A 22,558-nucleotide genomic window follows, 5' to 3' on the forward strand; every position below is an offset into this window, starting at 1 on the left:
GAGGAGGGTGATATGAGCAATGCGGCAAGATGGGGAGCAAAGAGAAACATCAGGAGACTGGAGGTGACGGATAGCTTAAAACCACGTGTGTGTGGTGTACATGGAGGATGTGATGAAGGGAGGCTCGTTGCATACAGACTCCTTTCCAGGTGTCCATGAAGGGTGGTGAGGTGACTGGAGTGCCCAGCCTGAAGAGCAGAAGACAACCAGGCAAGCTTCAGTCCTTCAGTGAAAGCAGGAGAGGCCCCATCCTGCCATCACCTGAATACAGGCAGGAATGCTCTAAGGGATATTTGGCATCTTTCAGGGGCTGTTCCTGCATGAGGACGGTATGAATGAACTGGAAAACAGATCTTGTCATCTCCACTCATTTTTACCGTCAGTTGGCATAAAGCAGCAGCCCAGTATGTTCCTAAACTGCAGATGGGTATGGAAACATGAGCAAAAGCTGATGAATTCCAGAGCAGAGCATGTGATGTATAACACATGGAGATGCACATCTTTATGTTTAACTGGAGAAATGACTCTGGCATATGTGTTTGGGCCTTGGCTAGTGGGAGTACTTTGAGTGACGTGCAGCATGGTTCCTTCATTTGGGAGGTTGTTAAGACAATTAAGAGGCTGTGCAGCAAACCTGAGCTATATCTGAAGGGCTGGCTTGGTGGTTGTGCTCTGAGGAGTCTTGGGGGAGCAGCAGCTTCTCTGCCATCAGGGATGCCATCATGCAGTGCAAAGCCCACAGTTAGTCTTTGACCCTGCTGTGACTGTGCAGTGCTGAGGTGAGCTGATGTCTGTGCAGTATGGTGGTGCCCAGCCAAGCGGTATCTGTACTGACTAACAAGGACTGGCCATGCAAGTAGTTGCTGTGGCTTTAGCTTAGAGCCAGGGTTTAGGGGCTCTTTCAGGACTTCGTAATTCCCAGGCCTTCTTTGTGGTGATTCTGGCCAAAATTGCCATCTCCCTATTGCAACCACTTCACCCACCCCAAGCTAACCAAACCTCAGGAGTGCGTGACCTGTAGTTACCAAGCCACTTGGACTGCTCTGGAGGAAAATAGCCTCTTAAGTCTAAACTGTAGTTACCTAGACTGCTGCTGCAGAGCTGTGACAAGCACACTGTAGATCCAGCTAAGAGACTGCAGAAGTAAATCTGTCACTTCTTGCTTTCAGGGCTTGTTGGCACTTGTGGTTCTGTGTTTTCTGGAGTTAAAACTACTGACAGTCTCAGGAAATGCCCTAGGCCAGGAAACTTTTCGATACAAGGAGAGCCTCTGCAAAACCCCCAGGCTGCATTTCCTCATTACAGTCTAGCTGCCGTGTGATGTAGTGATGAGGGCAACACGGGAGCAGGGTAGCCGTTAGAACAGCTGGGCACTGCTGAAGCGAAGTAAGTGTGATGGAAATTGCACACGTAAATGAGAATTTAGTGGGTGATGTCCCCTGTACTGCTCTCCCGGGGGACTTATGCACTAGGCATGTCTAAGATAGGCACAGATTTCACTCAACTCACTTTTCATGTAAATGAGGGACACAAGCCAGGTGTCTTCTGATTTGCATTCCATCGGAGGGGAGACCTTGAGGGTGGCAATATCGAGTCTTGCTGCATCCACTTGCTTTTGGCCCACATGCCTCCCTTGTTCTCTTTCCCTGCAGGCTGCTGCACTATTTCCGAGGACGACACCATTTGGAGGAGATCATGTACAACGAGAACATGCGTCGCTCCCAGCTGCTGATGCTGTTTGACAAATTCCGCAGTGTGCTGGTAGTGACCAGCCACGAGGACCCGGTGATTTCAGTTTTCCAGTCAGTCTTAAAATGACTCTACTGGCAAAAACCTGCCACACGCTTGATGTTCTAGGAGATGCTTAAAACATAAGAGATGAATTCAATTCCTTCTTGCCACATGACACAGAGCAGGTTCTCTCCCTTCGTGCCTCCATTTCCCATCTTCATCCTGCGGTTACAGCTGAGGCCAGTCTATGTGAAGGGCTCTGGGGCCTGCTGCAGGACAGCGTGTGCTTGCTCAGCTTGGATTCCTGCCGTGCCACCTGCACAGCAGGGGAGCTGCTGGGTCACTGTTTTCCTACTCCTTTACCAGGGCTTGTAAGTGTGGTCCAAGAAGATTTTTAACGGCAGTGTTACTGACAGTACATTTGGGTGGATGTTTTGCAGCAGAAATGCTTTTTCTGCTCTCCGGCAGTGTGACCGCTGGGTCATTTAGCCGTGGGCACTGTTCGTGGGCAGCCTCTCCCCACGGCAGACCGTGCTTGGCCTCTGCTCAAGGGCAGAGCAGAGTTGGCCTGGCTTTTAGGGACATGTCCCTGGGTGCCGAGGAATTCTGTCTGATCATCGTTATCTGGCAGCAGTGGGGACATAACTAAGAATGCAAAGTATCACAAGTAAACAGTTTCATGAATGAAAATGACTTGCTTTGTTATGGCTTGCTGCTTCCTCTTCCCAGTATCCCTATTACTAAGTGTCTGTGGGGACCCTGTTGTCACAAGGCAGCCTGTTTGCAGATTTGCAGATCTGTTTTTGACTGGGGCAGGAGGAGCTTGGTTACAGAGCAGGACTGAAATTGTCTGGCCATACTGCAGGTGCTTGGCTGTATTTGTTCCACAAAGCTGCAGGCTGCTGCTTGCCCCTCTGGGGCCTAGTTTGTGGCTCCGTTCCCCTCCCTGCAAGCACCGCTGCAGCTGCAGGGCAGCAGACGAGGGAGCTGGCGTGGGTTAAAGCCATCCAGCTGAAAACCAACACACAGGGCTGTACGTGGCTGTGCTTCCTTACCCAGTTCAGCAACGCTTGAGCAGCTCCCCACAGCTGCTCACCGTGGCGGGGTCCAAGGCGACAGCAAGGCAGGGACATTCTGCCATCAGCTGCAGCAAAGTGCCCGTTTTACCTCTTCCCCTAAGGCCAACGCTGAGCTCCAGCTGCTGCATGGGTGAAGGCAGAGAAGACCCAGGGGCCGGGGCTAGGAGATACTGAGCTCCCGGGCACCCCTACAGCTCTGTGCTGTGCATCCAGGAAAGGGCGCAGGGGCAACTTTTGCTTCCGTGGTGGTGGCTTCCAGGGACATGCGGTGTGTACAGACCACCAGGCTCCTCTTGAAGACCTTCCTGTATACCACACAGACCACACACACAAGCTTGAACTTCTCCCCAGAGCTGCAGGAATGTGAGAGCGGCTTCACTTGCCCACACGGCAGGGGTGAAAAACGTGTTGCCCAGCATAGCCACCACCAGCAGGGCGCAGCTGCACCGAGGGAGCCCAGGGCCCACAGCGTGCTGGATACCTGATGACAGCTACTTCATGCCAGGCCCTTTTGTGCATCACCCCCTGCAGCTGCAAGCAAGGATGTTACAGAAGGACAAAAGCGATGCCTGAGCTAGAAGGGCCCCTCCTGTTGCTGCAGGGCCCATCCAGTCCCCAGCAAATGCATCTCGGGGCGTTAATGAGCTGGGCATAACTAAGCCCCTTTGGAGGAGCAGGGTAAGAGTCTTCTCATGTGATGGGGGAGTTGGAAACTTGAACTTTTTCTTGCATGTGAATCCTGAAGGTGGAGAGGAATCCCTGTCATCTCCGTTTGTGGTCACAGGGATGATGCTGACACAGACTGCTAGCTGAAGCCAAGTGCCACACCTCACTGATGGGATGTGGTCACCCGGGCCCAAGCCCGGGGACACAGGTGAGCACCGGACCTAAAGGGGCCCACAGGCTGCTGGCCATCACCCAGCTGTGCCTGGCTGGCAGGTGAAAAGACAAATCCTGCCCAAGGTCAGCAGGGCACATTGGCACCAGCCCTGCAGCAGCATTTGTGCAAGCTGTGGCTGAGTGCAGCACAGCGCTCCCTCGCCCTCCCACCCCACGGTCATGGCACGGGAAGGCAGGGTGCAGCTCTCCGCAGGGGAAGTTGCAGCAACGCTGTGGCACAGAGGTTCCTAACACTGGCTGGTGGCCACTAAATCCTGAGACCCAGGCAATTGTTTGGCCTGGCTGCATGGCTTGGTGCCGTATCTCCAAGGCAAACTGCCAGCAGGGCTGCAGTTCTGTGGGTTTTGCCCTGAATCCTAAGTGCAAACACACACACACCCCGTACCTCGTGGCAGGTTGCAGTGCTGCGAAGCAGAAGCCTCAGCATTGGTGCTTTCTCTGTGTTGAGGCTCACACACTCGTAAGTTTTGAACTGGTCTCAAAAGCAGCAGGAAAAATAAACAAAAAAAAGATGGACTTTATAGACTGGGGTTATAGATTGAACAGGGGCTCTTGTCCAAATCTCTGCTCAAAGAGAATGCGTCTGGTTAGGTCACGCAGGAGCTTGTCTAGAGGAGGTTTGAATGCCTCCCAGGACAGATTGCTCACAGCTCCTCTGGGCTCCTGTTCCAGTGTTTGACCACCCTCATGGCAAAAAAGTTTTCCATGTAGCTAATGAGAATTTCCTGTTTACTAGCTTGTGCTCATTACCTCTCATCCTGCCCCTGTGTACCTCTGACAGAACTCTGGCTCTGCCCTCTCTACAGCCTCCCACTAGGTAGTTGTAGGCGACAGTAAGATTCTTCTTTTACCTCCGCTCCTCCAGGCTGATCACCCACAGCTCTCTCCTCCCTTCCGTCAGCCCTGCTGCCATCCAGTCTGTTGGCTATTCCCCAGAAGATGCCAAGTGGGAAGCTTCTTCTGGGCAGCAGCACAGCAGGCCAGCAGCATGAGCCTTCACCAGTCACCCACCTTACCAGAGCCTGGATCTGTTCACAATGCCTCCAGTGCCCTTCAGTGCTCAAAACCAACCTCCGTTTTGGCTGGGAGAGCCATGCCCATCTGCCTCCCCAAACAAAATTCCACCTTGCTGTCTTCATTGTGATAAAGTACGTTTATTGTTAAAAACCTACAAGCTGTCCTTGCTGCTGCTGCAGCGGAGCTTGAGGCTCTCATACAGAGCACCGATCAAGTCCTGGTTGGTGGCACACCCGCAAGACTCATCAGCTGCAAGGGGAGGGTCCCCTTACTGCCATCTCTCTCTCTATTTTCTTGTCTACAACACTTACAAATTTATTTCCTCGTAAATAAAACCTGAGAGGTTTATGTGACCATTCTCCCCTGTTGCCAACACCAATCCTGGTTGTGGCTACCACGTCCTGCTCCCCTGGTAGTTCATGTCCAGGCACCATCCAGATGGCTGCATCTTGGGTCAGGTCCCTTTGGTCAAAAGCCTTATCAATCCCAAATGCTTGGCAGAGCTTGGAGGGCCCGTTACACAGCTGCCAGTCCTTCAGTGGCTTTGCAGGTCCTTTCCTGGCAGCACCGCGCAGCTCTCTCATCGCATCTAAACCCCGAAGAGGCTCCAAAGAACGAAGTAAGACAGCAGCGCCTTCCCCTGTGCGGAACAAGAACCACATGTTAGTACAGGCTTGTTTGTCAAAAGCATCTCCGTGCTCAGCCCCAAGGCCAGTGGAAGCTCTTCATTTCTATTTCAATTGCCTGCAGCACCAGCCACAGGGCCTCTACTTCTCCCAGGCTGTCACCAAATCAGCTGCTAACCCATGGTCAGTGCATTCCCTTGCCTATCCTGAATATCTGGAGTCCCCTAACTCTGTGTCCTTGATTCACCAGAGCTGATTTGCTCTTCCTTTACCCCACTTCTTGATGTTCCCAGGTCTCACTGCTGCTCCAAGGCTTGCCAGAGGACAAGAGGTTTTTCTTCTGTCAGCACAATGTTCGGGAATAAATACACATATGGTTCAGTTTTGGCATAGCTATCTGAAGCTGCTCCCAAACCCAGTGGATTTATAATAAACTCTGATTATAAGATCTCCAGCTAACAAAGGAGAGGAGGAATGAGTGTGGATGCTGCCAACAGAAAGAGACAGCTTGTGGGGTGACACTGGACAAAGCCTCCTGGCAGGCAGCAGCAGGCACTGGGAGCAGCCTGGGCTACCGCTGAGGGAGCTTGGGATGGAGGCGTTCCCAACGCCAGCGCCCCGTCTGAGGTGTGGGTGGGACAAACGTGGCTTTGGGGAACTGCAGAGGAGTGCGATCCGAATCCTTGTGCCAGGGAAGCTCTCGCAGGATGGGGTCCTGGGGCAGGCAGGGGCTGCACGGCGCTGGGAGCATCCCTTCTGCAGAGATGGTCCACCTGCGACGAGGAGGGCAGAAAGCTGCCATTCTCTTCTCAAATGCGATTTGTCACCCTGTCGGGAGCTTTTGGAGCTCCCCCTCATTTTGGGGACAGTGAAGCAAAGCTACAGCTCTGAGCAGAGAAACTCCCCTGCAAGGAGGCTATCCAGCTGAAGTGGGACATAAATACTTCCTTGATATTTTCCACTGGGGAGCAGGGAAGGTCTTCTCATGACCTTGAGTGGGCGAGCTGAGAGCCTGGCAATGCGATCTGTGTGCTGCCCCACACAGCACCCGTTGTGCTGGGGCCGCCCACGACATTCCTCCTCTCCAGCATCTGCGCTCTGGTGATGCTGCTCCACAAGAATCTCCTCTCCCTCTCCAGCCTCAAACATCTGGAGCCATGCTCAAGCCTGGCAAAGGCTCTTCTGTAGCCCACCAGATCCCTAGGGACCTGCAGTTTCCAAAAATAGAAGCCCTCTCACATTTTGTACAAGGCCCATAACAAACCGCTCTCCTGGGTTCCCAATGAACCTATAAACTGAAGGCCTGATTCTTGCTTTTGCAAGGTGTGCCTCTTGCCTTGAACCTGCACAGAACCCCCACCGCCCCCAGTGCAGCTCAGTGAAATAAACAGACTTAATTCCAACAGCTGTCCGCAATCTGTTTCCAAACACTCCCTTCTCTAAGGAAGGGGACTGATGCTAATCTAGCAGCCAAAAGCTGTTTCCCTCTCTGACACTGATTTAGAGCTCAAAGCTCATTTTAGATTTTTAAGAACATGCTCCATGTCCTAATTCTGCTTTTCATCCGTGCAAACAGAAACATCCTTCATGTTGGGATGCTGCCTCACTCACCAGGAACAACTGTGGGATTCCGAGGAGCTGCTAATTACACTACTTGCCTTCATCCATCACAAATGCAAGTGGAAACTGTGGTTACATGTGAATTAAAGCAAGTCCTTGGGAGCTCATGTGAAGAAAGACAAGCCCTCAGAGAAACTCCAGGTGCTCCAAAGCACCCGCACAGCAGTGGCAGGGTGTACCTGGCACTTGTCTCTGGCTGCTCTTTGTACGTTTCCACTAGGAAGTTTTCCAGCTCTTCCTAGCTGTGTGCAATACAGACCCTGCTCTGCTCCAAGCCAGCAGCCCCTGAGCGTGAGAGCAACACCACGAGAGCTTTGGGAACAGCCAGCAGGCAGGATATGAGTGCAGGGATGCCTTGATGAGCTACTGCTTTCTCTGCCCTCCCAGCCCGCAGGCTGGCACTCAGGACCCTCTGAGTGTATTTGCGTATCAGAAGTTTTACTTTAACTACCAAATAGTACCTGAATCCTGGCTCACCACCTGCCTGCCAGAGTGCTTGAGCCTTCCTTCTTCCCTTCCTGCAGCCTGCCACTGCGAGCTCGTGGGGTCACCTGGCTTCAGCACCAGCCTGACAGACACTGCCACCGCCACACCATCAGCGCAGCTCGGGTCCTCTGCTCCTGTCCAGAGACAGTGTATTTACCTCCCATGCCTCACAGAGTCACTCTGTGTACCGAGCAGAGTTTAGAACTAAAAGCTGGGGTCTGGCAGCAATGCAGAGGCCAATTCTCTCCCTGGGCAGCTAGAAATCATGAAATGATAATGAAGTCCCACACCCGCGCTGTGCAGCTTGCTTCTCCCTCCCTGGATCAACTCCAGCTCTCATTCTTGGAAACAGCTCCTGGCTGCTGTAGAGACGTTTTCTCCTCTCTCCACCCATCTGACTCACTGCTCTCAAAGCACTTCCTTCAAAGTCCTGGTCTAGGATCCAAAAGTTAGGGAGAAGTCCACCCTGTGTGACCCTGGGCCTGGGTAGAGAATCACCAGGATCCTGATTTTACACGAGATTATTTCAGATCTGGCAGCAAAATGCTCACATTGGCAAATGCCTGAGGAAAAAAAAAATAATCACAGCAAAGTCAAAGAGAAGCTTGACTGGCATTTATTGTCTTCCTGAAGCAAGGGAAGCCCAGCATCCCTCTTAGCCCTTGGGAAGGCTCTTTGTGCTAAGATTATTCTGCTGTTGCCAAGATTCGCGGTAGGATTCATGCACACTGAAGGACATTGGTTATATTTTTCTATAAACTTTTCTTCCTCTATCTTTTATGATTTCTCCAAAAACACAATGCAGTGACACACTCCATGGCTTCAGGCAGTACCAGTCCTGACAGTAATGGGAAAGGCCCCTTCCAGTATAGTCCCACGATTCAGCTTTCTCTTGGTGATGTACACAAAGATTTCCCCTTCCTCTGTGACAGAAAATATGAGACCACCCTTCAGCTCGTTACGGTTTTATGAACACAAAACCACAGCCAAGTGGACTTGGCTGAATACACAAACAGCCTCAACTTCTCGCCTCAATGTGGCGAGGCAACGTGCTACAGCTGAAATGCTTTTGCCATCTGTCGGCAGCATCACATTGGGCTGAGGACTTACTGTTGAGGACACTGCAGTGGTGGTGGGTTGTGCAGTAAAACTTGCTTTTGTAGCTGCTCTGCCACACATCTCTGGCAGCACAGCTCTACTGGTGACACGCCTCTTCCTATCCCCGAGTGACACGGCTGAGCTTGAAGTCTCGCATAAACCAAATACAAAAACCAGAAGATGTTTGTCCCAAGTGGTAGGAAAACAGACAATGCTACGAGGCTACATATGGAAAAAAGGGAGCTTTAAAGAGCGAGAGGCTCAAGAGCCAAATACCTCATTCCTGAGAAGGTACGCAGAGGGCAGCAAGGAAGAGGGGCATATAAAGGCTTGCACACATGTTACTGTCTTAGATCCTGAGCTGTTTAAGAAGCAAAAAGCTGCCTGCACAATTCAAGTCAGAGTTTAGCTGTTGTCTGCTGCAACAGTCTGACCTGTGCTGCTTGCCTGGTCCCAACAGCGCATGTGTCCGGGACAGCCCTGTGTAGCAGCTATGCCAAGAAGGTAGCAAAACACAGGCAACACTGAGAGCACGGCGCTTTGATCTTCCTCCAGGCAAGTACAGCTGCTTTCATTAAGTTAACAGCTCCACATCAGCGCTCTGGTCGCTCAGTTCAGGAAGCTGAGCCGCAGCAGGACAGCAGCCAGTGGCTCTCTTGAAATGCGCCCCTTCCTCATCAGGACCCTGCTGTGGAAGCAGCACGAGGGCTTGCCAGCAATGCAGAACTGGTCAGTATGACCTGAGCCGGCACAGTTACAGCAATACAAGGTCTCAGCAGGGGCATAGAAACGCTGAGGAAAAGCAGTGGTTGAGACAACAGAAATTTGGATACAGAACAGGCGTTTCCAGCATGAGGGCCAGATCACGCTACTCCAGCTGGTAAACGTGGCCACCCGATCGGAAAGACCAAAGCAGGCACTGCTGGGGCAGCAAACCTAAGGCTGCAAAGCAAAATCTGCTGGGCATTTCCTCCTGCACCCCAATCCTGCAGAGTACAGAAAACTCAAGTAAAGGCCTCGGTCACCATCAAAAGCTTCCCTTCTGACCTCACGGTCAACTTGCCATAGCAAAACAGGCCTAAATGAATAATTGATTATGCAAAAGTCATCGTGCAGTACCTGCTGACATTCAAAGAGAGAAAAATCATTTCTAGAGCAAGGGGTCTGACAGCTGTGGTGCCCAAGAACAGACAGGGAACACAAATACTTCCAGGGTCTGTTCTTACACTTACATCATCTCAGACTCTGTGTCCCCACAACACCATATCAAGGCTGCAGAGCAGACAGAGGCTGAGTTCATTTCTTTTTAAAGCACAGGAAGATCCTGGCAAAGACAGGTAATAACTTACTAACAGATCTTTTTGTTTCATACAAATTCTCTCTTTGCTTTAGTGCAGAGACTCACTGTCTTGGGCATTGCTTAGGGAACAAAACGTCTTGTCAGACACATGGGGGAATGTCCTAATGCAACACAAATAACATAAGAAACTAAAAATAAAGCTAAGAGCTCAGCTAAATCTTCAGATTTCCAAACAGCCTAACTTTTAAAGGTGTGGCTTGGAGCTATTTAGGAAGAGGGATATAAATTCTTTGTTAGCCATAATCACAAAAAAAGCAGAGACCCCAATCTCCAAATTCCATCAAAACAGTGAGCTCATTGACTGTTTTGCTACAAAACTAAACATAGGTATATAAGGGAAAATTTCCGAAAGCACAGATTTCAAAGAAATCTTTTAGAATTCAAAGGCTAAGCTTTTTTTTTTTAAAGTAAAAATTATTATTCCTAATATTTCATACACTAAGAATCCCATCCTGAACAACAACAACAACAAAACATTCTTCTTTCATTATCTGAACAGATTTGGCAGAGACATCATAATGAAATTCATGTGTTCATCCATCAGACTCCAGACTTCCATTTAGGAAGTCAGGCTCTTCCCCCACAGTATTACCTGGCACTGTTTTTCTGCTTGGCTCCTGTCCAAAGGCCAAAACCTGAGGATTAATGGTCACTGTGACAGCACTTGCTTTCTAATTAGGAATATACAAGCAAGTTTTTTTTATTTGTTTTTGTTTTTAAGATCTATCTTTGCAATGGTGAAAAAGAAAAAAGCTTCTGAGATTTTTCAAACAAAGTAAGTGTTTACTCTAAGAAATACATGCTGCCATTTCAAGGTGTCTAATTAACCAATAGCTTTATTGCAAGGCAAACACTGTCATCTGTAAGTAAAGCAAAAAACAGGTCTACAAGCAACACCTGCTTGTTAAAAGGAGAATCATATGATTAGGGCTTTTATTATCTTGAGAATAACAGAAGATTAAAGATCCTGTAACAGCCTGTTTTTTTTTTTCCATTTTTTTTTTTTTCCTTAAGATACAGCAAAGCAGCTAAAATGATCCTATAGTGGCTACTTACTTATACCACCTTCAAGGAACAAAGTTCACCAACTCACATGAATAAGGCAGCAGCTCTGGTCATCAAAACTGAAAGTTCCATCCTGTCCAGATTCCCTTCTAGTCCTTGACCTTTATTTCTGCATCTGAACAGCCATAGAGCTTCCAGCTGGGACAAAAACCCCATCTGGCTGGTCACTGCATAGCCAGAGATGGGCCCTGCTTGTAGTGTCTGAAGCTAACACACTGGCCACAGCTACAAACCATTTACAATGGCAAAACTAAGGTCCGAAGGAGAGATTATGACAAGTCATTGACTTCACAGAGTCCATAGGGAACTCACGAGTGACTGCACCACAGCAAATGTAGATTGCAATATCAGACCCGTGCTGTAGGCATTAAATCTCTTTCAGCCTCAGCTTACCTTGGCTGGAAACATTCACGCAGAAGTAAATCCCGTAGATCTGATACACGTACAGGGTGCCTGGTTTCATGAACATCGCTGCGTTTCGTTGAGTTTGCTTCCCACCTTTCGAGTGGGAAGCTTCATCTTCCCCACCCAGATAGGCTTCTGTTTCAACGATCCTCCCCCAGAGCTCCCTGCCGTCAGGAAGTCGGCGAACTAAAATCTGAAACAGAGGTCAGAGGGCATCAGTTAGCAACCCCCTGTACAAAACAATCACAGCACAAGGGTTGTAGAAGCAAGTCAGAAAAAAGGGCACGATGGTACAACCTACTCTCCTATACCTCCATGAGTTCAGTCTGTAAGCTAATAAGAACTCTTTCAGTTTCTGCTGTCTGGGCCACATCCCAATACAAGAAATTCCTACCTGTCGTTCACTCAGCAAAATGCTTGGAGGGTCTAGATGTTACAGTATCATGCAGAGCAAATTTATGACCATATCTACAACAAAGCAGCAATCTCCACAGCCCACAGAGCTTCTTTTGTGGTTATTTTCTGTATTCTCCACCTCAACCCTGCAGGAGAGCTAGAGCTTTAAGGCAAAAAAGCAGCACTAATATCAACTCTGAAGCACCACAAATATGTTTTCCTTTGATCAGAAGAAATATGACAGCAGCATAATTAAATAACTACTGTGACTGGATAGTCTCTCCTAGAGGTGTTTCAAAAAAGTCCTAGTGACTATAGAGACAGAAGTACTACTGATACTTTGGTTATTTTCTACACCATGGAGAAGGCAATTGCAGAAGAGCTAGAAAGTGGCTTCAGGCAGACAACAAAGGATCTTCGTTACTGCAGTGTGTTCTTCACTGCTGCTACCTCCTTAAATAAAACACAGTAGATGGGGAAAAGCACAACCACAACAGTGAAAAGATTCTCTAGAAAAATAAACACTAAACTCTGTACAGCATTTTTTTTGACCTGATTTCTAAACTTTTTTTTTTTTTTTTTTTTTACTTAATTCGTGTTTATAAAATACTGCACTATGGTCTCATCGGTCTAATTACACCATGTTCTGTGCTTCCATACTTAAAAACCAGCAATTCAAGAATGACTTGCAAGAAACAAAGCATACCTCCTAATAAATCTTTTTCCTGGATTGTTAATGCAGTCATTGACCTGATCCAGTACAGATGCTCCAGAAGTCTGTCTTAAATGTTGCAACTCCTATATATCACATTTTCCCTACAGCAGTTCCCAAATCATTGAAAACAACATTTTATTGGTTTTGTGAACAACAGTGACTTCAGAAAAGCACCGGTGTCTGTGAACACCCCAAAAGCACACGCAGATGGCCAAATTTTTCTTTTAATATGATGAAATGCAATGGTAAAGTTACAATTTTAAGAGTAGGCAGGCATTTCCCTCAGTCTTCAAACTATTTACAGTTATAACAGTTTAAAATAATAAGCAATACTAATAAAGCAGGCACCTCCAAAATCTGGTAGAGCAAAGACAATAAAAGTAAACAGTGAACTACCAATGCAGTTATAATTGTAACAAAATGAAACCATAGATTACATCACGGGAAACTGGGAGTTATACTTTAAAGAAAATCTAAAATTAACACAGAATTTGTCTGGTTTGTAATTGTAGGCCTAAACAGGAAAAGTATGGAACTGGGACTAAAACGTCATCTGCCTGGGGCAACAGAATGCATGAGGATGTTGGAATCATCAAGACAACAAAAAATGCACTAGTACAAGAAAATTTCAGGTATCTTCATATAGACTAAGAAAATACCACAGTAGGATTGGCCATGGACCATATTTTTTAGATACCACCAACTGTCAGTATATAAACTGTCAAAGTGATCCAGAGCAAAATGCAAAGTGTCCTCCAAAGGCTCATCTCTGAAAAACAACTTTCACAAAGTTGTTCAATTTGTTGAGCTTTCAGCCATGAAGTATAAAGTTCAGTGTCCTTCCACAAGCTTTCAGGTCTAAAAATAATCTATTACAGTATTGCTTACCAGCAAAAAGGGGAAACTACATAAAATGAGGAAGCTTGTTAGGAAGAACTTAAAAGAGGCAGCCAAAGGCCAAAGCAGGAAAGGCAAGCCTCTAGCAGGAAGTCTATAAAGAGCAAATACACATCATGACGTCTGAGAGAAAAGCTGAGAAAGAACAAAAAAAAGCAGCAGGGTTAAAAAACAGAGCAAAGGCATCAATTACAAGCAAGACAGTATCCTTCAAAAGTAAAACCAAAGCTAGACATGGCAATACATGCCAAAAACAACAGTTAGTGGAACAAATTCCTGAAGTTATCTAAACCAATGAGAACCCAGAGAGTTCACCCTACAGATAATAAAGGTATTAAAAAAAAAGCCTCAGATAAGATTGTAGCAGTAAAACTAAAAATACATTTTGCAGTTGTGTTTAGGAGGTCTCAGACTGGAACTTTTTACAGGGAGAACACTGGAGGAACTCCCTCCCATAAAGAGAGCCAGAGGGTTTTCTGAAGGACTTGCTGAGCAGAAGGGACACACGTGATCTCCTGTACTCTGATTTCCAAAGGCTTTCAGCAAGGTCCATGGATTCCTCAAAATTTCTGCAGTGGGATAAGGTAGAAGGTACTTTCATGAACAAGTAGTTGTAGGTAGGAATAACATGTCAGAGTTTAACTGTGGGACTGTGGCATCCCAGAGGCCTCCATGCTAGGGCTTATGTTGCCTCACGTATTTGTGTTAGTAAGCTGGGAAAGGTGATTGTTAGCAAGCTCCCCATCTCTACTGACAATACTGAGTTATGCAGAACAGCAAAAATAAAAGCAGATCGTGAAAGACACAACTTTCATAGTGTACTTCCAGGTGAGAACGGAATATTCCAGTACCCTATGACAGTGGTTATTGGTCAAGAAAGGCCAAGGACCTGGCATGCTATTAGCATCTTAAGATATAAAATGGAGGTAGAGGAGCAAATGATGTTGACTGCACAGCATTACTTTCCAGTGGACAAAGCAGGAGTGGGCAAAAACAAATAAAGGAATACCTGAAAAGAAAAAATTGGCCTCAAGCAACCTTCAAACCACAAACAATAAAGTGTGTTTCAGTAAATCAGAAAATAAGTGAGAAAAATGCCACAAAAATAAACTAATTCTGAAATGTGACAATAAATTAAACCTAAAAAAATTACTTTTATGTCTTCATCCAAAATAGATTTAGCTACCAGTCTTTAGTTTCCTAAACTTTGCATGAGAAAGAATGAGGAGAACAGTATTCCTAAAATAGAAAAGCCCTAGGGTCAAATTGCAGAAAAAGAATTTCATCCTTTTACACTAAATTATTAGCTAGCACATGCTCCAGCACAGTAATCTCAGTCTAAATGTCTTACCTGTCCTAGAAAGGATTTGGCCAGACTAATACAGGGCTGGCTGAAAAAATCTGCTTCTAGCTGGAAAGACTTTTTTTTCTCTGTTGCAAAATATTTGCTGCTTTTTGGAGAAGAGTCCCCATCAGGAGTGGTGTTCAGGTTCTCCAAAGCATCAGAGGGAGGAATGCTGGAGCTCCTTTGGAGAGCACTTAATTCAGCCAACAGCTTTCTTTTTCTTGGCATAGTTCTAGAAAATAGATATAAACATAATTAGAGGATGTAAAGCTTATTTAAAAGTAACTCGTGTCCACACACACGGATTTTTACACATCTCTCCACAAAATGAATCTGAAAGGTTAGACAACTTAGGCAAACTACAGAAGCAGGTGACATATTTAGCCAGGTCTACATCAGGTTAAGCAAATACCGGGCTCTGCTGATACACAAATAGAAAACTGCAGTTTGAGTTTTCATCTTGTAAAGACTCCAGACAGAAAATAACTCTGTTCTACGTAGCAGTAAAAATATGTTTGCTTTTAGGTTAGGAAATTCAGAATTTGAAAATAAATACGAAGCAGTACTGTGTTAGTTCTCCAAAAAAGGAGATGATCTGTTAAGCAGACAAAAAAAAATATGAAACAAACACCCTGAAAATTGTACCAAGTTAGAAGGTTCAGAGAAGTGATGTATCAATCATTTCATACAGTAATGTAGCTGGACAACAATCTCAGTCTCCACAGGGCACAGAACAGTTGAGATGAGAGATGCCCTATTTACAGACGTAGTGTCAGACTTGTTTATCATGCTGTAAAAATGTTTGTATTAAGACCCTCACAAAATAAGCTTTAAATTCACCTGCCAAAGGGATGAAGAGCAGTCTGTTCCAGCCTACAGTATGTATTTGTGACAACTACATAAGACAAAATTGTTCTTCCAGATTTGTCACCAATTTACTATGCAAGATTCAAAAGTTTGTTTCTTTTTCTGTGCTGCAGTCCTTACACCTGTCAAAGAAGAACAAAGTTATTAATTCACTCTATGAAGCTCTTTGAAATCTATGCTGGCTAACAGCGTGAGGTGGGAGCTGGGGGCAATGGATTAGCACCGTGACTCCAACTAGCTTTGGTGGGAGATATTTCACTGCAGGAACATCTGCAGAGCACAACACAGAAGTGAGCTGTCCTTTTGTTGTGTATGCTGCTCCTGGTGCTTACTGGACGCTCAGAACCTCCCAGGTAGCCTAAGAGATTTTGGAGCTGTAGGTCATAATACCAACAAAGCATCATTTACTCAGGAACAGCTTACAGTTTTCTATTTCTTCTCAGGGTCTAGCAAAAGCCAGTCTCCCAGCTGGGACATTGTCATTTTGGGAAATGCTCTTTATTTAGCCTTTTTTATACAAAAAGGCTAAAAAAACAGTGGGGAAAAATGCACTGTTCCTGTACTCCAACAAGACCAGATACACAAAAAGCTGAAACCAAACTCTAAAAAAAATCCCACCCACTTATTAAATTTGGAAGGTGTCAGCCTTAAAAAGGAAGTTTTATAAGAGACAGCAGTGACATCAGGTTTTAAAAGATGCTTCACCAATGCTAAAATTCAACCAAATCTAGACACAAGGGAAAAAAGCAAGAGTTCAATATCCTACATAAGTGGAAATCGAAAGAGACCTACACACAGCTGAATCTGCAAGGGAAGTATATACATAGTAAAACTACTGCCACTCATTCTCCACTAGATCAGGAGCTTTTAAAAATGCCTGCAAAACCTTTTGCCATCAAAAATGATCTGTAGCTTGCTTGGATATTTTTCACAAAGACATCAGCAACAGTTTCCTTTACCTGCACTGAAACAATAATGAATCACAAGTGTGGGTTCTCTGGTACTGTTACGTTCTTCAGAAGCAGAGACACATGCATATAAAGGTATGCAGTAAGAAAATCACAGTGCCATGACTTGCAAAAAGATGGTACGTTTGTTTCTTCCTGAACATCTAATTCTTTATTGCAATAATTCAGTGATGGTAGAGACTTGGCATAGAATGGCCAACTCCATGCTAAGCATTCTGCTCGGGACCATTGCTTTCACTTTGTATCAACTCTAAATTGTTATTAGAAGTCACCTACCTCCCTCAGACAAAATTGCTTGTTGGCCTTTGCAAACGTGAATCCCGCCTAGAAAGGAGGACGTGGATGGGAAAAGGGGTTGTGTGAAGGAAGGGACAGAAGAGAAATACTTCTGAAGAGTCAATCAAAGGAGTGCTTCACGCTGGAGACTACTCCCAGACTCTTCTGATGGCGTTAACTGGAACTTACAGATCACCAGCAATACATGAAGACGTGCTGAAAACATGGCCAGTTTGTGTGGAGCACTAACTCAGTTGGTGAGTTGTGCTTTTATGGAACGCAACATCAGAAACAGGATCCGAGTTGCCTGGCACCTATTGCCTCTCCAGTTAAGCAATTCTTAAAAGCTGCAAGTGCTCTCACAGACATGCTACATGGGCAGCCCAAGAGCACCGGTAATTTCATTGCTACAGGCTGATCCTACACAGACCTCAGCATCTTCAGCTCTCATTAGAAACAGCAATAGGATTCCAAGGTTCCTTTCCTCAATTTTCAACCAAAGGAAAGACTTTTCCTACATTTAGTGATTCAGGGTTAATCTTTATAGTTAGAGAGAGAGTATTTGTCTGTGCTCTGCATTACATTACCAGGCATTGTTAAATAATTCAAGTCAGAAAACAGAACACTTGATCAAAGCCTTAATGGATGATGATCTGTTGAGATACAATTGTAAATGCAGGTTAAGATACATAGCTGACGTGATGTCCACCACAGTAATGAACATTTTCAAAACCCCCAAAGTCTTCAGGCTCTACGTAAACAATGAAGGATCTGAGGAGAGAGGTCAATTTCCCGCACAGCTTGGGATCATATGCTGTATGGGACAAAACCAGCCTGCTAGTGGCAATGAGACAAAAAACATCTGATGATGTAATACAGGAACAAAAGCTAAAGTTTCTCCTATAAAAAGACACTTCCAGTAATCGAGCAAATCCCCACTTATTGTAGAGGCTGTGAAAATATGAGTCAGACATAGACATGAACGAGTAAAGCATGAACACGGTCCCTTTCATGCCACAGTAGCCTTGATTCTAACACAGCATTCTTATTTAGAAAAGCCTCCATTTTCCAAAACAGATTAGCAGCACATTTCGTGTAGACTGGGTATTTCCCCTCCTTATAGGGCCTAATTCATACCACTTTTTTTTTTTTTTTTTTTCTTTTTGGCACGCACACATCTGTAGAGCAGTTGGCCTTCCAGCATTTAGCTGTGAAATCTTCGAAGATCTTCCAAGATCTCTGGAGCATCGCTGACTGATTTGATTATCTGTGCATTTTGTTATGTATAAAAAGGCCCCAGGAGGCTCTGCAGAACAGAAGGTGTCAGGACAGGAGATGGGGATCACTGCGCACCCATCTTCCAAAGGCAGCCATCCATTTATGCTTTGTTTTATCAGCTATCACGCCTCTTTCGCCCCAGCTGCATTCACAGCACGGGGATGCTGTTTCCCCCTCAATTCATTATATGGCCTTTGCAACACCTTAGAGCCAGGAAGCACAGAAAATAGCTTTTATAGCATCAGAAAGGGATGTTTCGACACAGTAGCCTGAAATAAACACCACTGGTGACCGTGAAGACAGCTCCAAGAGCTCCTTTTCCTGGGAGCTCGGTGGCCAGACACACCGGGAAGCGTTCGTCCCTTGTGCTGCGGGACCCCTGAGGCGCAGGAGCCGTTCCCGCAGCAGCACCGGGGGCTGCCAGCACCCCGCTCCCCGCCCAGCCGCCGCGGTCGGGCCTCACGGGGCAGCCCCGTCCTCCCGACGCCTCCAGGCCGCGCACGCTGGCGCCGGGCCCCGGCTGAGGCGGAGGCGGCCCCGGGGGGCAGCCCCGGCCCCGCAGCCCGCCCGGGGTGGGCCCGGCGGCGGCCTCCAGCCCGCCCGGCCCCGCCGCACACGCACCTGGCCGGGGCCGCGCCGTGCCGCCCCCTGTCCCGCGGTGCCGCCGGGCCGGGCCGGGCCGAGCCGGGCTGGGCCGGGCCGCTGCCGGGCACCGCCTCCCGGTGAGGCCGCCGCCCGCCCGCCATACGCGGCCGTGAGGGGCCGGGCTGCTGAGGGGGAGAAGGGCTGAGGGGACGGCGGTGGGCTCCGGAGCCCGTCTGTGTGCCCGCAGGCCATGATTTTTGGCCTTACCTCACTGTCTCCTGTGTCCAGGCACCAGGCTCTCTTAAAAAGGCCTCTATTTTATTTATTTATTTATTTATTTATTTATTTATTGCCGTCTTCTCACGGTGTAGGTGGTGATGGTCCACAATCAAGTCGATTTGCAACCCTTTCTCTGAGCTTGCTTGATCTTTCGTTGTCATTCCTTTATGGGCCGCAGGTGGCTTTGTAGCACATCTTTGAACTCTTCCTGGTTTTCAACATGGACTTTCTGACGTGTTGCTGCTTCATGTTAGTAACACCCAGAAAAATGAAATAGAAGGGTGAATATATGTTCCAGAGAATGCGAATGGTCACAAGCTGACTTCATAGAAAGCTGCATTAATTACTCCCTCAGTTCTCTGAATAACAAGCGTCTGGCCTGCAGAAGAAGATTCTTGGCTTTGGCTTTTACCCAGATGGAGCGTATGGTCAAAACAGGGTCAAAATAAGATTTACCTCACCGCTTTCTGGAGAGACACAGGCCTATGGATTCATAAACAAGTGTTTGCATAAAAGGTACTAGGAAAGGTCTGATTGATCAAAATGTATTTATTTCCTGTTTATACAGCATAGATCTCTACGACTTTAATTAAAATGGACAAATGGACAAAAATAAGCTCACAATAGTTAGGATTCCCTGGAGATATACTGTTGTCCAGCTGCATAAATGCATTTAGCTCCAGCGGAAAATCAGTCGCTTATTAGCAAAGAAATCAGGATATAAATGTATATACATATATACAATCATAATCAGTGTTGATTGACTGAATGCCTCCAGAAGAGCTTAGCATCTTGGACTTCTTCACTTGCATGGTTAACATCCCAGCTTTAATATGGTGTCAATATAAGAAAGGAAGGCCAAGAATGTGTATAAAAAGGAAGATAACCAAGCATCAAACTGGCCTTTCATCAAATTCCAAAAACTAAATGTGAAACTAAGAAGGAATGAGAGATGCAGAAAGGATTTCCTGGTGTCAGACTAGTTCAGCTCTGCAGACTTTCTCCTATGGGAGTCTGTGGGACAGGCACTTTCAGGAATGCTGACTTTGATGATGGATCTATTTCCTGCCCAAAGGAAGTATTTCAAGCTTTTAACACCTGAAGAATGCAAATTGCTCCAAGCTACAGCATATGCCATGTTCTTCATTTGTCCAATAACTTCAGCGTAACAGAATTAAAACCTAAAATAGCCTCTTGTAAAAGCTGATCTATTTGGGAAGATTAAAGTTTCCCTGTCTACTGGGCAAAAGCACTTTTTTTTTTTTTTTTCCCCCTTGAAAGGAACGACTTGGAAACTGCTGTTAGAAAATCTGGCCTTCTGAGACCTGGGATCTGCAGCATGTTGGATGCATACAGAGGGCTGGGCTTTTCTTGGAACAAAAACTGTGTTTGCGAAGTGTTCTCCACAGCTTCCAGGATGTGATGACTGTTGACTTACCTTCCTTCTGCAGTGAGGACAGCAAATCAGCGTGGAAGCAGAAGAAAGCACAAAGGACAGATTTCCAAGTTTTCCCTGTATAAGATACCAAATCAAGTTTTTGTGATACTTGCTGAAACTGGATTTCGTGTCCAGTTTGAAAGTGACATGGAGTCAGCTCCCTACCAGTGGCTGTTGACTGGCCACTTTGCATGGCCACACGACTCTCACCAGGACTTGCAAGACAGCTGCAAAGTTTCATGAGCCAACAACTGAAGAATTCCTGCAGATGAAAATGCTCCAAACAGCACAGGGTTTTATGACACCCACTCCTGGCCTCTCCTGACATCCAGTCTTGGCTGCTGCTTCCTGCTTAGTTTCAGTTGCCAGCGTCTTGTTCAGAGCTATTTCCAGTCAGTGTCTGTTAGAGGTATGTACACACAGCCCTCAAATTAGTACCAGAACTAACCAGCTACTAGAAGGCAGCAGGGCTCATAGCTACTTTGGTATCTCCCACACCCAAGCTGAGCCGTGGATCAAATATCTAGTTCTGCGAACCAAGACCATTCAGCTTGTTATGTAAGCAGATGTGTATGTTGTATTCTAAATTTGGTGACATCCATGATGGATACCATTCCACCTACTTTGTACTCAGGGTGCAAAGAATCATAGCAAGTGCATTGCATGTAATGGGAAAACACAGTAAATTAACAGACCTCCAGGTCTGGCCTTAGCTCTGGACCTGAGAGGGCAGGCAAGTCCTATTTAGTAACATATTAATGGACTCTACTGGGTCTCATTTTTGTTTTGGATGCAGGATATTTCATTCTCTGACGAGGCTTTGCTTTATGGGATTGCTCAGTGCAGAGAAACAAATATTAAAAACAAGTGAGCAGGGCAGTCTGCTGAGCTGGTGGGCTCTGCTCACTGTGTCTGCAGTACTAAGAGCTTACGTGATATCCCCACTGACACAGATTTTGGCAGTTCCATAAGGACAGACATGCCTGGGGTCTCTCCCAGCTGCATAGCACAGAAACAACAGTGGGAAGCTGGAGGCTGAAGCCAAAGGCCCAGCTAAACTGGTAGGACGTTGGGAGGCATGAGATGGAGCTGACACACACTATTGGCCAGCACTGCCCCTCTGCTGGGAGTGCTCAGAATGTGCTGGATGCAGGGAAAATGCCAGTGTAAGACATTTCAGTGCTCTTTGCCTCCAGGCACTTGTTCTGTACCAGTGCATTAACTTGCAGGCCTGTGCTTAAACCAGCTCCTTGAACTGAGGAGGGGAAGTGAGAGAGCGGCGTGGTGGTGCTGAGCTACCTACTGGTGTGAAACCACCACAAGCATGCCCGCACTCCCTAGGCAGAGCAACAGATCACCTTTGACATGGATAACCTAGAGCAGTCTGAGCAGAAGCGGGCACAAAGAAGGTGCATCAGCAAAGCTGAGGTCAGGGTAACACTGAGGAATGACAGTTGTTCCGCAGCCTGTGCAATGTCAGCAAACTGCTAGTAGCTCAGGTACACTCTACCACTGTCTCTTAATTGATGAAAAAGATTCAAATTCAAATGCAGCCGAGTTGCTGCTGATCATTTGTTTTTACAGGAGTAATCCTGTACCCCTTGTAAATACAGAAACACTAAAGGGAGTCATTTCATTATGTACTGTTAACCACCAAAGGGAACTTTGCAAAATGATGCTTGTATTGTATGAGTGTACTGGGATAAAGACTGGTCACCTACTTACTAGCTTTGCTGGGAAAAGAACAGAGCAGTTTCCAAATGAGATCAGAAGCTTATGTCCTGACTGGGACTCAGTCACTCACTGTCCTAGGGGCTGGTCACAAAAATTGTCATGGAGAGGGGGAACAAAGACTGAAAAGAAAAGAAAGAGGCTTAGAAAGAAGCAAAAAGTGGCAATTTTTATCACAAAGAAAGATAATTACACCAACTGAGAGTATTTGTAGAGGGCATTGTGGATACAACAAAGTTGTAGGAATTCAATATTCGTTTGAATAAATACTTGGTAGGAAAGTCTGTCCAGGGCTGTTAAACGCAGACACCATCTCTAACTCGGGAAGTCTCTGAGCCACAAACCGCTGGGTCTGGTGGAGTATTTAGGAGAAGTATGACTGTACATTTGACCTGG

At 46.5% G+C, this 22,558-nt stretch overlaps 2 protein-coding genes across 9 annotated transcripts in view; one reads left to right on the forward strand and one right to left on the reverse strand.

Moving 5' to 3' along the window:
- The window catches only part of NPRL3 (NPR3 like, GATOR1 complex subunit), a 50,868-nt gene extending 47,485 nt beyond the window's left edge, over nt 1-3,383 (forward strand). For all 7 annotated transcript variants that reach the window (XM_082772708.1, XM_082772709.1, XM_082772710.1 and 4 more), the window contains one exon: nt 1,653-3,383. In XM_082772708.1, the coding sequence (XP_082628834.1) occupies nt 1,653-1,818 (166 nt within the window). In that variant the 3' untranslated portion in view covers nt 1,819-3,383. The remainder of the gene's footprint in view (nt 1-1,652) is intronic.
- A 34-nt stretch (nt 3,384-3,417) lies between these two features.
- MPG (N-methylpurine DNA glycosylase) lies at nt 3,418-18,818 on the reverse strand. 2 transcript variants are annotated; one of them, XM_082772826.1, is made up of 5 exons: nt 18,751-18,818; nt 15,585-15,729; nt 14,747-14,972; nt 11,376-11,580; nt 3,418-5,367 (listed from the first exon to the last, which is right to left on the reverse strand). In XM_082772826.1, the coding sequence occupies exons 3-5, from the start codon at nt 14,966-14,968 to the stop codon at nt 4,973-4,975; spliced, it is 822 nt and encodes a 273-aa protein (XP_082628952.1). In that variant the 5' UTR covers nt 14,969-14,972; nt 15,585-15,729; nt 18,751-18,818; the 3' UTR covers nt 3,418-4,972. The 2 variants fall into 2 exon arrangements, with proteins under 2 accessions (XP_082628952.1, XP_082628951.1); XM_082772825.1 differs by having other exon boundaries at nt 15,581-15,729.
- Nucleotides 18,819-22,558: the final 3,740 nt, after the last annotated feature.

Source organism: Aythya marila (assembly GCF_965140915.1).
Source record: "Aythya marila genome assembly, chromosome: 15".
In the NCBI taxonomy this organism is placed as follows: Eukaryota; Metazoa; Chordata; class Aves; order Anseriformes; family Anatidae; genus Aythya; species Aythya marila.